At 36.6% G+C, this 14,748-nt stretch overlaps 1 protein-coding gene across 4 annotated transcripts in view; it reads right to left on the bottom strand.

The window, feature by feature from the left end:
* Positions 1 to 14,748, bottom strand: part of PLS1 (plastin 1) — a 127,780-nt gene that overhangs the window by 19,738 nt on the left and 93,294 nt on the right. For all 4 annotated transcript variants that reach the window (XM_086383675.1, XM_086383768.1, XM_086383509.1 and 1 more), the window contains 5 exons: positions 11,551 to 11,716; positions 11,327 to 11,469; positions 9,869 to 9,964; positions 7,181 to 7,376; positions 1,629 to 1,707 (listed from right to left, as the gene is read on the bottom strand). In XM_086383675.1, coding sequence (XP_086239801.1) covers positions 1,629 to 1,707; positions 7,181 to 7,376; positions 9,869 to 9,964; positions 11,327 to 11,469; positions 11,551 to 11,716 — 680 coding nt within the window. The remainder of the gene's footprint in view (positions 1 to 1,628; positions 1,708 to 7,180; positions 7,377 to 9,868; positions 9,965 to 11,326; positions 11,470 to 11,550; positions 11,717 to 14,748) is intronic.

The following is a 14,748-nucleotide window of genomic DNA, read 5'->3' as shown; positions in this document are numbered from 1 at the left end:
AAATGTCCTTATTAATTTAAAAAGAAAATACATGTTTATTGTAAAACAAAGAAAAACCCTCCAAAACCATATTTAAATTACTAACATTAAAACTAAGTCTCCTCACTACCTTAACCCTCCTCTCTAGGTTGTATACAGTTTGGTTTTAATCCCTCTAGATTTTTTAAAAATTCAAATACGTATATGTATATACTCAACTTTAAAATAAAAATGAGATTATAGTAGTCCTATTATATCATTATGTTCTCTCAGTTATATATTGTAGACATTCTTTCAAATGAGTCCATAAAGATCTAACCTTTTTTTTTTTTTGAGAAAAAAATTTCTATATTTATTATAAGTACAAAAGTAATGATAAAGCAGTATCATATTATATATTTACCTCAAGTAACAAGTATATCACAAGAGAAAAATTGAGAATCTCTGAATTATGTATTTTCTGCCTTTTAATTGTGGCAATATTTAGTGGGTTCAGAAAAGTAATATTTCACCTGAGGGTTTTGAATCAAGGATTTTTAGTGAGATATCACACTTAGAAAGATAAAGAAGGCAACAGAGTTTGCAGTCTTATTAAACTGCTATCCCTTTAGAAGAATAAGCTTAATTAGCATCCCTCTTTACATCCAGTATTAGAGTTCTTTACTGCACCACTACTCTGAGAAGTTCCAGTCTAAAAGACATATGTCTTTTGTTATCCAGTTGGAATTCACACACTCCTATTAAAGACTTTATGAAATTTAAGTCTATCACATCAAAGCTAGTTACCACAACCAGGCAATACTGATTTTAAAGACTATTTTGAATATACACCAAGAAATAACTATACCATAAATCTGATCCAGTGAACATGGTCTTTTGTGGTATTAATCTTCAGTTCATATTTAAATAAAAGCAGTTATTGTTCATTAAGAAGTTTCCTTGGTGTGTAAATTATTAATAGGTTTAGTTAATTAGAAAAATATACAATTAGCTGGAGCCGAGTTCTTTTGCATTTTTAGGCATGCTCAGGTAGATCTTGTAATGGAGAAGGATGGTTTCCTCTCATCTACACCTAGAAAGACACCTTATTTGCACTACTGGAGAGCACAAGAAATGGTTCAGTAAAATATTTTCTTAATCCTATCAATGTTAATAATGTGTTGTCATTTTTAAACAAAAAAGAATAAAACAACAAGTATGAAGGGAAACAAAGTTATTTCTACAAATTAGAAAAAAGTATTCAGAACAAATTATAGGATAATTAAAGTTTGGGGCAAAAATAAATAGAATGTGAATTATAATGATGAACACTGATAAAATAAGAGCAATTAATATTACTGTTCTTCTAATCTGTTAAACTTGAAATAATTTATTATTTTCCTGATTAGCAATTATAAAAAAGATGAATTATCTTTACTAAATTATTTATATCATCAAAAATTATAACAATAACATCATAATATTATCTTTTCAAATAATACTTTTCTATTAAAATCCACTGTATTGCCAATCCTCAGGATTCTGAAACTCTAAATGTTGGCTAAAATTTTTGAGATTTTTACAAAATATTCTCATGTAAACACACCTACAGTTTGAAACTAGAGAAGTTGGACTCTGGCCCAGAAAGCTAAAACACATAAAATATTTACCTGTACAAATGATTAATATATGGGTTGACTCCCAGGGAATTCATCCAATTCCGAAATGTCCTCTCTTCCTTGCTCTCTCCTAAAGTAGACACAAGTTTACACTGATGATTCAGGACAAAAAAGGAATCAAGAATTGCATATTAAACCATTCTGGCAGGCACAAACTGGTCATACATATTTTGTATGCCATGGTTCCTATGATACAACAATCTTTTTGTTTGTTGTTCAGTCACTAATTCATGTCTGACTCTTTGCAACCCCATGGACTGTAGCCCACCAGGCTCCTGTGTCCATGGGATTTCCCAGGCAAGAATACTAGAGTAGGTTGCCATTTCCTTCTCCAGGACAATCTTTTTAGGGAAGAAAAAAAAAAATCTCTTTCCACCAAAGCTCCCTTTCCCCCTGTCTAGAAAGTCTCCATTTGCTTTCTAAATGTCTTCATCTAGAGTCCCTTACTTGGTGTTTGTAAATTACTGAGCCATTAGTTTCTGTGTTCAGAAAAGTAACAGGTAAACCTATGTGGTCCTATCTGTAGTTATGACTTCATGCAAAGGGGACTGGTGCAAAATTAATAAAACAACCTTTTAGGGTAACATTAGCACTTTAAACAGAAATAGAAAAGCTCTACCTTTCCCAGTGTGGTATCTCTAAATCTGTACAGATTATGGCTTTACACAGGAAAGTGTCTGAGCACACAAACCTACATTTTCATCACACCAAACAGCAATGAAGAGGAGAGGGGATTAGAGGTAATATAAAAACAAGCAATGAGGGGCTATAACTATTTTATAGGCTTCCTGGGTTATTTTAGATTGTCCCTACAGAAAACACATAAGGGACATAGCCCCTATACAGAGTGCGAAAAGACACAGTTCATCATAGTATAGTAAGTCACTAGACCTCAAAGATCACCTAAAGAAGTAACTCCTGGAGGCAGTATTATTAAACCTGAGATTACGTATGGTCCTTGAGCTTCCCCTTCATAGCAGCGCTTACCCCATCCATAAGGGGAATGTGGGCTCTGGTATGGACAGAGAGAGATGGGGGCTCTTTTGCCATATCTACCTTTTAGGAATCGCCAGCATTGCAGATTGTCCTAAGGGGCCATCTAGAAATATTATTGTTTGTTTTTCAGCTAAGTTAGGGGACAATGGAATAGCCTTGCCTACCTCTCATCACTAGACTCTTGAAAATGGAAACATTTATACGTCTCATCACTTCCAAGACGTGGACAAGTCCAGGTCACCATCTGAACTTTGGCTTGTGGGGGATCCCCAGGATAATCTATCACATTTGACCATCTGAGCACCAGGGGCCCATTCCTATCGAGTCATCCTTGCAGTCTTCTTCAGACTGAGTGTCACACATAGAGTAAACCTACACACCCAGAACAGAAATCCAAATCTTGTAAAATTTAAAAGATTCTGGTTTTTGTGTTGACTGTCCCTTGCATTTTCATGTGGTTTTCAATACCATTATCTAAAGCCTTTCCCATAATCTGCTTTAATTCTTCTCTATTCAATTATATAGCCATATAATTTCTTGCTCGGAGAAGGCAATGGCACCCCACTCCAGTACTCTTGCCTGGAAAATCCCATGGACGGAGGAGCCTGGTAGGCTGCAGTCCATGGGGTTGCTGAGAGTCGGACACGACTGAGCGACTTCACTTTCACTTTTCACTTTCATGTATTGGAGAAGGAAATGGCAACCCACTCCAGTGTTCTTGCCTGGAGAATCCCAGGGACGGGGGAGCCTGGTGGGCTGCTGTCTATGGGGTCACACAGAGTCAGACACAACTGAAGTGACTTAGCATAGCATAGCATAATTTCTTGCTGAAATTTTGTCTCCTCTGGTCTATATAAAAGGTCTGCAAAAAGGATCCATCTGTTGTATCTGCCACAGTCATTTTATAATACATAACTGATATGAGAATCTTTTTAAAAAGAACAAAGTTAAACTACTCCTAGAACTCATGCTTGCCTTGTTTTGGGAGTTATTAAAAGGTACATAAATGGAAGCGAGAGTCAGTCCATAAAGAAAGCTGAGTACTGATGACTTGATGCTTTTGAACTGTGGTGTTAGAGAAGACTCCTGTGAGTCCCTTGGACTGTAAGGACTTCCTACCAGTCAATCCTAAAGGAATTCAGTCCTGAAAATTCATTGGAAGGACTGATGCCGAAGCTGAAGCTCCAGTACTTTGGCCACCTGATACTCACTGGAAAAGTCCCTGTTGGCTGGGAAAGATTGAAGGCAGGAGGAGAAGGGGACGACAGAGGATGTAAAGGTTGGATGGCATCACCGACTCGATGGACATGTGTTTGAGCAAGCTTCGGGAGTTGGTGATGGACGGGGAAGCCTGGCGTGCTGCAGTCCATAGGGTCGCAAAGAGTCAGACATGATTGAGCAACTGAACTGAACTAGGTGCAAATTAAATATTTCAACTTTCCTGAAAGTGACATAAATGTAACCATACTATGATTAGCAGCTTGATGCATGTGACTTGAATTTATCTTTTAGTTATTTCTCTATTACATTCTGGTATTTTGTTATATGTATAAATTTTTTCTAGTAATTAGAGAATTTTTACATTATTTTCATCTAGGAAAATCCCAATTATGTTTTAAGGTTTCAAACACCAATAGTGTAACAACAGTTTAATTTTTACTAAAATAATATCCAGTTTCTGCTGGACCTGATGAGACAAGACACTAAACCTGCATTTTCATTGACTTCTGTAACTATTATAGACCAGTGTTTTCTGTTTCTTCCTATTGCTCGAAACTAATTGTATCATTATTTTAACTTTTGATACCTGGAAAGTAAAAGAGATTTTAAAAGTGAGCATTTATTTATCCACTACCATTTCAAGTTGTCTTGGTAAATAAATGCTCAAGGCCAGAAGCACTGTGCATTCATGGAGGAGTCATGGTAAAGCATTACAAAAACATATGTATTCCAGACCGGAAATGTTGTCTGGAGTTCAGACAACTAAAGCAATCTTGGGCGTAAACTCTTAAAGGCTGATAGAAAAGACAGAAAGAATTATAAGACATTCTCTTCATTTTTAGGACTAAACTGACATTGCAATTGATAAAAGTTTAGAGAAAATAACAAAAGTAGGCTACTAAGAGGAAAGGAAGGAAAATATATTGAACATTCACTACATGTGCTAAAGTGGTGTATTGTTTTCCTCTTCCCGATCATTAGAGAGCACACAAAATTTGTTCATTAATGAAAGGTCACTTTAACTTGCTCTGGAACTCTTCAAAATAAGTATTACTATTAAGTCTGGTTTTATATATGAGAAAACCAAGGCTCATAAAAGTGCTCAGTTATTAAACTGGGGGTATCGTGATTTAGACAAAGTCTAATTCCATGGTCTATGTATTTTCTATTACCACAAATAAATTTTGAGATGGTCTCTGTATCGGTAGCCCCATATTTGGCTCAATTTAATATGAAGATTTATTATTTAATTGGGCCTTTACTTTGCTTTAGTTCCATACACATAAAATTCTTTGCCAATGAGGACATACTAATACATGAATATGAAGGTGATAAGGTTAAGCTTCAAATTTCATAAGGATCTACAAAAACTAATGTACAGAAGAAAAAATTCCAGTGATAGTCGACGTCAAATTCATTTTTGGCAGATGTATCAGGACATACATATGTTCTAAATAAAGATGACTGATAAATATTTCCCACAGTATTTTTTATATAAATAAATACTAATGGAAATATTTAGCAATCCTGTTCACACTGAAAAATCCCAAAAGCATGCTGAACACCAGCAAAAGAATTCAAACGTGACAAATAGGAGAACGAGCAAGTTGGAAAAGATATCTAGCAAGAATTCAGTGACTATAAAAAGCAGGTCATTTTTAATATGCCACTCTAAACAATGCCTTCTACTATAAGGCAGAGAGGAATTTTGAAATTTTCCAGACTGATAAAAAAACATAGCCATCTCCCTTTTTAGTTTTTTTTAAAAGTTATAACCCCTCACCCTCAATTTCTCTGCTGAGAAATCAACATTTTTTAATCTATCTTACCTCTCAGTTACATGTCTATGTAGAGAACACAATCTTTATTTTACTGAATCTCAGAAAGAGTGAGGTAAAATCATAGTCCTCCAACAATGTATTTGTTAAATCTGAAGCTTCTTTGTTAATCAAAAATCTGTCATTATAAAGTGACCAGGACATTGGAACTCTGGTCATGGTAGTCAAAGAGAAAAAGATGATAGGGCTAATTTCTCACTCTGTCTCACAGACGAAGAGGGAGTAAGATGGGTGATGTGAGACAGTGAACACTGAAGTTCAGGTTCTCCCCACCAGGAAGAATCCTCGCCTCAGAACCAGCTTCTCCAAAGGCAACTATCAAGGCTACTGTCGGAGTAGTCCCTAACCTCTGATAACCGCCACCACTGCCACTATTTTTACTTTTGGTTCTAGTACGAACGTGGGTCTTGGTATACATGTGAGCAGTTGTGAGGATGAGAGGAAAAGGAGAGAGGCTGGAACAGATGAGAAAGAATGAGACATTGAGCATGTTTTTGTCATTATGATGATTCATATATTGTAAGTGTCAATGACATTTAGTAAATGTAAGTAACATAGCTAAGCAATACAAAATGATATATGTTATAGATCCTAAATCAATCCTTTCAGAGATTCTTGAGATAAAAGATAAGTGTGCTTATTCACAGCAGAGGGATAAAGGCTTTCCATCAAATCATGACATCCAGTTGTCAAAACTGATCCCTAATGTGTTTACAACTCCACTATCCCATAATTATAGAAGGCAAATTAGATAGAGTTTATTAATCAAGTCTTGCCCTGCTGTTCTAATTAAGTTTCATTTGTTTCTTGCTTGTCATCCTTCATTCTTTAGGCATATTAAGACAGATTAAAAAAAACCCCAAAACACAACATGAACAATGCAAAAAATATCAACCCAGATAGAAAGAACAAATAGTACTGATAAAAAGCACATTCAGAATGAATATATTTATAGAGTATAGAAAAGTACTAAATACAGTACCTACATTAGGAGGGGTCAAATCTGCATTTCATGAAGCAAAATAGGAAAGTATTATAAATTATGAGATGGAAAACAACAGCCCACACACAAGACAAGTAATGAATATTGTAAATTTTTTCAAGTGAACTAAAAACAGAAAAAAGAGAACAATACTGGAGTCAAACTGAAGCTTTCAAAGGAGGAAAAAGTTACAAATAATTATTTTTTCAATAGCTATATTTCATTGTACATATTGGTGGTGGAATTATGTAGTCATTTAAGAGACTATTTTAAACGTATGATGGTTTTCACTAAACTCTTATGGAGAAATGACAGACAAGTACGATTTACCTCAGCATTTGCTTTTAACCCAAATGAACAACAATTTTCTTTAACTTCTTAATGCACGCACATGCCAGCACACAGTCAGCTACATCTCCCTCCGCAATCCCCTACCTCCGACAGTGAAGTAGGACGATGTCATAAAAAGATACACAGTGAATCAGTTAAAGACAGAAAGAGCATACCTTCCAATAAATTCACATCGATGTCATTATTATCAGGCTTGTGGAGGCCTGGGTACGTGTTAAACAGATTAGCTACAAAAGCCAGGTTAAGTTTAGGATTGCCTGAAACCACATCTGCAGGAGTAACAAACTGTCTGCAGCCCAGTTTGTCTGCTTCCTGAAGCATGAATTCAGCACGCTTCAAGTCATTTTTCTCCTAAACAATGAAATAAAACAAAAGTGGTCAAGATTAAACTTTTGATTAGCATAATTTCTTATTCATATACATATTTATAAGCAATTACTTTTCTGGAAATGAATCAATGGATGGCTCAAAAGGAGGTCAGGATGCACAGCAATTCCAAATTAACTTCCCCATTTCTTTTAAATCAGTAAGAACAAGTCTCTGAGGTTTCTTGCTGGAACCAGAAGAATATTTCATCCTCAAAGCTAAAGTACTCAACAAAACTCTCAAATATCCTATCAGTAAGCTGCTGCCAAGTTGCTTCAGTCGTGTCAGATTCTGTGCGACCCCATGGACTGCAGCCTACCAGGCTTCTCCGTCCGTGGGATTCTCTAGGCAAGAACACTGGAGTGGGTTGCCATTTCCTTCTCCAAGTAAGCTGCTACTGGCTGAATTATAGGTAACTTGTTCAGGGCCATATATTAGAGTGCCTTCTGGCCAAGAGACTTACTTACAAATGGTACTAATAAAAAGATATCTACTCTGGTATTTCCAGTGTATTCTTTTCTCAGTGAAAAACACGTTGGGATACATGTAAAAAAATACTAAAATCAGAAGGAACACACTTTTCACAAATGCAAAACCTTGGAAACAAACCAACGCTTATCAACAGGAGAGCAGATGAAAACTGAAACTGTGTTAATAGTCATATAAGAACATACAACAATAGGAGTGACTCTCAGTAATATAATACACTCAAAATAAACACTAGAAATTTAAGTACAACATGATAAACTTTATATGAAGTTAAAAAATAAAATGCAAATTTTAAATCTGTAAGAAATACACTTAGTTGAAAAAAAAGTGTATTAAAATAAAAGCAAAAGAACATGAGCATAAGAATAAAGACAATGATTATCACATTAAAGGCAGGCAGAGAGATGGGACAGGGAAGAACTACACAGCTTTATATAATCTGATGTCAAAGTCCTAGCATTCTTGTTGCATTTCAATACAACAAACAACTACCAAAGAAAAATAAATTTAAACAAAAACATGCATGGACCCATGATGAGAGTATATCATGACCAAAGACTAAGATTTATCTAATTTTATGCACTAGAGTTGTAAATAAAATGTAACTGAAATCAGAGAAAGCAATAAAGTCAATGTTATCAAACAACAATAAAAGCACCTTGAGTAGACATGAACAAGGCATAATACATGGACCTTATTTAGATTTTAATTCAAATAAATGATAAAAAGAAAATCTGACATTTATGAGGCAACTGGAAATGTCAACACTGATTAATCATTTTGATACTACAGACTACTGTTATTTTTTTAGGTACTATGGTTATATTTTCAAAGTGTCTTTATCTTTTAGAAATACATATTAAAATACTTATTGATGAAATGATAATATGTCTAGAATTTGCTTCAAAATAATATGGAAGATGAAGGAAATAGGTAGGTAATAAACGGAGAAGCAAAACTGACCATGCATTGATAGCTGTTGAACCTGAGGAATGAACTCATGGTAGTTCAGTATACTGTCTGTTCACTTTTGAATAACTTTGAAACTTTCTGTAAGTTTTTTTCAGTTCCTAATATTTGTACTCAAGCAAATTTTCAAATTGTGCATAATTGCTTTTAGATTTTATAATAATGTGAAATAAAATTAGTGGTGACTCGAATTGCCTTTAAAACTAAACTTGGATGTTACACTTTAAGCACTTAATAGATTTTTATACAAACTGTAATCTGATCAGATTTTAACATTTAGATGTAACCCTGGTATTTACAGTTTATGCTAAAAGAATGGACTTCCCTAGGAAATTTTTAGATGACCCAGGATTTACATCAGTCCTTTCTACATCATAAATACTAGAATTGCCATCTTTTATTTTGCGTATTGCCAAATATAAATGGGAAGAAATGATAATTGATTGCTTATGAATCCATTAGCAGCTTGTTGCTCCCTTTCCTTGTACACTGTCACAGCTACAAAAGCACCCGAGTGAGTTCCAGTGATGTTGTGCCAGGGACATATAGGTGGGCATAAAGTTGATTCGACACATACTCAATGTCAGGATCCCTTTCTTCACTCATGACAGCCATATGGCTTAGCATGGAAATTTGGAGCCTAGGGCACAGAAAAAAGCTTCTGAAAAGCATAAAAGCCAAAGTCTAATGAAGGGCTGAGGACTCTACCAGCGAATGCCCCTGTAGAGAACTGAATTCTATGACTCTACTCACTACTCAAATTCATAGAGGTACAAAGTTGAACACTGGTTACAAGGAGCTTGAGAGAGAGGGGGAAGGGGAGTTATTGTTTAATGCCTATAGACTTTACTATGTGATGAGGAAAAAATTCCAGAGAGGAAAGGTGGTGTTGATGGCACATAATGTAAATGTACTTAATGCTGCTGAGCTGTTCACTTAAAAATGGTTAAAATGCTAAGTTTTATGCTGTGCGTATTTTACAAATTTTTTTTTTAATTTTAGTTAAAAATTATACTCACACTAAATCCTGTAAGATCAATGGCAATGGCAGGTCCATCATCCCGGTCACCTTTAGGTGCAATCTGATTCAACAGATGAAAATAGGCTCTTGAATCCTTTAAGGGAAGAAACACAACAGAATTTTAAAAGTGAATAAAATCACCACTGGATTTAGGAAAAAAGTACTCATTGAAGAAATTGCCTTCATTTCACAGAATGAGTTATTCAATAACTTAGCAACCTTTACTTGTTACTCCAGGATTCTGAATGCACTACATTGTTTCACACTTCAGAGATTCTAGCAATTGGGTTTTGCACCTCAGAGCTTCTAGCAACACTGTCTCCTACACTCTTTCATTGCCCTTCCTCACCTCTTTCCTTTGTTTACACTCCTAAGCATCTGCATCTCCAGTGGGTGGGTGGTGATGGGGAGGGATGGGGTTTCAAGTTACTTTGGTTCAGAGAGAAGCCTGAAGACCTCCTTCTGTCTACTGATTCCCTATGCCTTCAGATACTTTGGTTTCCTTTTTTTTTTAATAAATTACATTTTTGCTTGCACTGGGCCTTCATTGCTGCGCACGGGCTTCCTCTAGTTGCAGTGAGCGGCAGCTACTCTTTGTTGCGTTGGGCTCCTTATTGTGATGGCTTCTCTTATTTCAGAGTACTGGCTCCAGGAGCATGGGCTTCAGTAGTTGCAGCTCATGGGCTCAGTAGTTGTGGCTTATGTGCTCCAGAGTGTGGACTCAGTCGTTGCAGCACACGGGCTTAGTTGCTCCACAGTATGTGGGATCTTCCTAGATCAGGGATCAAACCCATGTCCCCTGCACTGGCAATTAGATTCTTATCCACTGTACCACCAAGGGAGTCCCCTTTGGTTTCCTCTTAACTGGTTATTGGCAAAGTGGAAGTAAGAGTAAGAAACAGGTTATGCCTACCAGGGCCTCTAGTCTAGCAAACAGATAATAATTCTCACTCTAACAGACTGATATCCTCATTATAACTTAGTCTATTAGTATCACAGAAAATGAAAAAGAATGCTTTAATTTGCTAATGCTAGCATTTCTTTCCTCTTACAACCAGTTGTATTTCTTTTTTCTAATTTACTTATTTATTTTTTGGCCACACCACTTGGCTTGCATGACCTATGTTCCCTAATCAGCGATTGAACCTGGGTCCTCAGCAGTGAAAGTGCCAAGTCCTAACCACTGGAGCGATAAGGAATTTCCCAGCTGTATTTCTTATTACAAGCCAACAAACCAGTTTGGTTTTTTATTTTTTTAGCAAAAGATTTTGTGATTATAAGTAGGGGGATCACTTCAGATGGAGAAATGCAAAATTTCATTTTCTATAGTGTGTGCTTGAGAATTAAACTCCAGTTCTAATTTACTTCTAAACCCCATTTGACATTCAAAACAAATTTGACATGTGTTTTGACATTCTTTTTTTAGTGTCACAAATCTGAGCATTTAAATATGAACCTTAATGTCGTGGCTGAAGTTGCTGATGGTAGGCCATCCTGCATTGGTCAGATGGTAGTTCACCCACTGCAGCAGTAATTCCTCTGGAGATAGCCTCATTAGCTCTTCTAGATCCTCACCTTCCTTTAGCAATGCAATCAGAGCTGAGAGGAAAACAAGGAAGTATAAATTCTTCCCACAGTAAATATATGTCAATGAGAAGCAAATACTTTTGATGACCTTACCTTCATTCCTGGAAATCTCAATATCAGCAAAAAGCCCAACTTTGATGATCTGCCAGAGAAGTCCCAAGACCAAGTGAGGTTTTCCTTCTGTGAGATCCTGAGCCCCAATGTTGACTACAGTACAACCAATGGCTGAGGCAGAATTCAGGGCTAGGTTTAAATTTTCCTAAATTGCCACAAAGAAAAATAAACGTGAGAAAGTACTTTCTAAACTCTTGTCAACAAGTTGTGGAGGTAAATAAACAATCGGTGCTAAAACTTAAGATTTTTCAACATAGTTAGTACTTATATCACCTCTGTATGCCAATGACTTTCAGAGACCTATCTCTGGGCCACACTTCTGCCCAGCCCCCACTGTAAGCTCTACACCAATATACACCCTTGGCTATGTCCACCTGGATGTTTCACAAGTACCTCCAAGTCAATGTGTCCAAAACTGAAGCAATTTTCTGGCCATACTTCCCTAGTCTCCCTCTAATCCTCTGTTAAAACTACGTTTTCCTTTATTTTCTGTTTTGGTCCATAGGCCCAACCTTCATTCTTGCCTTCTTTCTTCCTAAGAAGGCAACCTGAGCAGAATCCTTGCTCTTCTTGCCTGCTATAGCCTGTGAGCAATTGCTGTGTAATTTCACCTTCTAAAAACCCCTGGAAACTGTCTTTCTTCAAGTTTCTTAATTCCTTCCTAATACCCATGCTCAGACTTACTTTCTACAATCCACCTATACTTAGGTACTTTAAATACCCTGTGATCTTGGGAAAATGAGAACCTGACCATGTTCCCTGGCTTTAAAACCCATCAAATGTTCTCTATGTCCCACTGTGTCCTGTCACTCACTCTGTTCCAGCTCTAAAAATGGCTTTCTCTGATTATTCTACATGAAATAACAAGCATCACCACATCACCACACTCTTTGCTGGCACTCATTATTCTTTATTTTACTCTTTATCATTCTCTGACATATTATACAGTTACATATTTATTATTAACTAATAATATATATTATAACATATTGATATAATAATGTTTATTACATATTGTTATTACGTATATTTACATATTATTATTACATATTTATTATTATTATTAAGAGTATGAGCTCTGATTATGTCAACAGAGGAAGAATGCCTACAACCCAACAACAAAAAACCAAACAACCTGATTACAATATGGGCAAAGGGCATGAATTTCTCTGAAGAAGATATCAAATGGACAGTAAGCACCTGAAAAGATGATCAACAGGAGAAATCATTAGGGAAGTGTCAATCAAACCCACGAGATACCGTTTTCTATCCATCAGGATGTCTGTTATTAAAAAAACAAACAAAATAACAAGTGCTAGAGAGGATGTGAATAAATTTGAACCCTAGTTCATTCCTAGTGAGAATATAAAATGGTGGAATTTCCATGGAAAACTGTATGGCAATTCTTCAAAAAATTAAACATAGAATTACCATGTCATCTTGGGACTTCCCTAGTGGCTCAGATGGTAAAGAATCTGCCTGCAATACACGAAAACTGAGTTCGATCCTGGGGTCAGGAAGATACCACGGAGATGGGAATGGCAAGCCACTCCAGTATTCTTGTCTGGAGAAATCCATGGACAGAGAAGTCTGGCAGGCTACAGTCCTTGGGGTCACAAAGAGTCAGACACAACTGAGCGAAAAGTATGGTGGCACCATGTAATTCAGCAAATCCACTTCTAGGTATATACTCAAAAAACTGTGAGCAAGGACTTAGATTATTTGTATACCCACGTTCATAGAGCATTATTCACAAAAGTCAAAAGGTGGAAACAATCCAAGTGTCCGTCATCTTAAACAGACAAGTAAGATATAGTGTAGACATACAACAGAATGTTATTCAGCTTTAGAAATGAAGAGAATACTGACATATGCTATGAAATGGGTGAACCTTGAAGGCATTATAGTGAAAGTTGCTCAGTCATTTCTGACTCTTTGTGATCCTATGGACTGCAGCCTACCAGGCTCCTCTGCCCATGGAATTCTCCAGGCAAGAACACTGGAGTGGGTTACTATTTCCTTCTCCATTGAAGACATTATGCTAAGTGAAATAAGCTGGTCACACACACACAAATAACTATTGTCTGATTCCAATATGAGGTATCTGGAGTAGCCAAATTCATGGAGACAGAAAGTAGAATGGTGAATAGCCAGGGGATGGGGGAGTGGAGAATGGGGAATTATTACATAATGGGTATAGAGTTATACTTTAGGAAGATGAGAAGGGCTCTGGAGAAGAATGCTATTGATGAATGCATAGCAATGTGAATGAATTTAATGCCACAGATCTATACACTCAAAAATGACTAAAATGGTAAATTTTATGTTATGTGTAATTTACAACAATGAAAAAAAAGGGAAAAGAAACACCCTGAAGGTGCTCTCTACGGCCAAACCTGGAACAATTTAAGTACCAAAATAATCAAGAACACTAATTAATTAAGCTACTGGAAAAAATAGGAATTCCTAAGTCCATATCAATGCTAGAAAAGGAGAAAGAAGGAGAGAGAGAAAAGTGAGGTCTCTGGGTTACAGAAGAATGCCAAATAATAAATGACTGGTGCATGTGGAGAAGTGCTGGAGTTGAAGAAACAATTTCACAACCGTCATGCTAAAGGCTAGGTTAGAGGGACTTTCCTGGTGGTCTAGAGATTCATGCTTCCAGTATAGGGGGGCAGGTATGATCTCTGGCTGGGGAACTAAGATCCACTCAGTGTGACAGAAGGGGATAAAATGACAGGGGTAGGGGCAAGTAACTCAAAGTTGTTTTTATCCAAATATGCCATTAATTTTAATCTAAAAGCTTAGTTGAAAACAATGTTTAATTACTATTAATGTTTCCTTTAGTTGTCATCTATCCAGCTTCCCTGGTAGCTCAGACAGTAAAGCGTCTGCCTGCAATGCAGGAGACCTGGGTTCGATCCCCGGGGTCGGGAAGATCCCCTGGAGAAGGAAATGGCAACCCACTCCAGTACTCTTGCCTGGAAAATTCCATGGATGAAGGATCCTGGTAGGCTCTAGTCCATGGGATTGCAAAGAGTCAGACACGACTGAGCAACTTCACTGATCAATGCCGTACCAGTGACCAGAAACACTAACATACAGAAGAAGAACCACCAAACAACAACGAAAAAATACTTTGGGACAACACGTGGCAGCAAATTGGAAAAGACAATG

This window comes from Bos grunniens, chromosome 1, assembly GCF_055505025.1.
Source record: "Bos grunniens cultivar Pamir isolate PY7600 chromosome 1, Bosgru_T2T1.0, whole genome shotgun sequence".
Lineage (NCBI taxonomy): Eukaryota > Metazoa > Chordata > Mammalia > Artiodactyla > Bovidae > Bos > Bos grunniens.
This window is presented reverse-complemented; position numbering and strand designations above follow the sequence as displayed.